Below are 1,248 nucleotides of genomic sequence, written 5' to 3'. Positions count from 1 at the left end.
CTCCCAGGTTCAGCTAATGAATGGCAGAGTTTCCACTTTCTAGAAGCCCTCTCCTTAAAACACTGGAAAGAACTTTTAAATTAATCCTTACCACTACAAGGAATACCAGGCGTAAAAAAGGTAACCACTTCAATCTAATTCAGCAGAATAACAGCAGCAAGGTATTCAGCTGACCCCAACTTCAAAACTATACATCCTCAGACTCAGCTTCAGCCTAGGGATTTTATTTAATGCCTGCTGCAGATATAAAATAACCAACCCACCTGAAGTTCAAAGAGAACTTATAAAAACCCACCGTACAAACAAGAGCAGTTGTTTTCAACTTTTGATCACTGAGCCCCTGAAAGTCCACAGACCACTTCCAAGGGCACCAAAAAGATTGCTTGTTTAGATGTTGTTGTTTTATCAGTCAGCAGATCAAAGTAATTTAAGCTTCTAGAATTGTGATTTATAGGAATTAAATAAATTTAATTTTGTTCAATCTCAATAGAAGCAGGAACAGACTCACAAGCATTTATAAAAATAACACTACTTACTTTGTGCATCGAGACAGATGAACGTAACCCAACTGATTAAAGCAAAAACCAGAGATCTAGAAAGCGCCATGAGCGCTGCAGAAAAAATATCTTACTGAAGGCAAACACAGGTGGCTGTTTCTCATATACAATATCTGTAGAAAATCATTCTATTTGCCATACCATAAGTTAGTTATCATTTGAAAAACGCTTCAGTGAACACAAGGCAAAAGACTGCAATAAGCCTTTGAGAGCAATCCACGAACTATATAACATGCTTATTTTCAGCTTCTGAGATCAAAGTCCCTTTGGGGCAATAAAAATAAACCAACAAGGAAATATAATTGTTTGTGTTACAGCACAAGTAACAAAGTCTATTTTTATTTTAATATTCAACATAGAGATGAGAATAAATAAATCAGCAAGATGTCCTAGCCAATAGGAAAGAAACCTACGTATTCCCTGGGAAAGAAAACTAAATGGGGTGTCAAAAGGCAAAGGGCATGATCTCATAACTCTGTTCCACAAGGAATAAGCACAGAATTCCTGTTGTGAAAACAGTAGTTACTCTTTGATGCGATGCAGGCAGACACCTCTGAAGCGTGCCTAGTATTGTACAGATAGTATACATTGAAAATAGGTTTAGCAGGCAGTTAAAACATTTTACTTTGATGAAGCTTCCTGCAAAAAGAAAAAAAAAAAAAAAAGACACTAACAGCTTGCAGAGAACTTT

General features: G+C 36.5%; 1 protein-coding gene across 1 annotated transcript in view; it reads right to left on the bottom strand.

Annotated features, from left to right (window-relative positions):
• Positions 1-606, bottom strand: part of LOC104128696 (protein dachsous) — a 17,984-nt gene extending 17,378 nt beyond the window's left edge. The window contains exon 1 of the mRNA XM_035896986.1: positions 537-606. Coding sequence (XP_035752879.1) covers positions 537-606 — 70 coding nt within the window. The remainder of the gene's footprint in view (positions 1-536) is intronic.
• Positions 607-1,248: the final 642 nt, after the last annotated feature.

The sequence above is a fragment of the Egretta garzetta genome, unplaced genomic scaffold (genome assembly GCF_000687185.1).
Source record: "Egretta garzetta isolate BGI_Z169 unplaced genomic scaffold, ASM68718v1 scaffold306, whole genome shotgun sequence".
In the NCBI taxonomy this organism is placed as follows: domain Eukaryota; kingdom Metazoa; phylum Chordata; class Aves; order Pelecaniformes; family Ardeidae; genus Egretta; species Egretta garzetta.
Note: the sequence above shows the minus strand (reverse complement) of the source record. Positions and strands in the feature narration are given on the sequence as shown.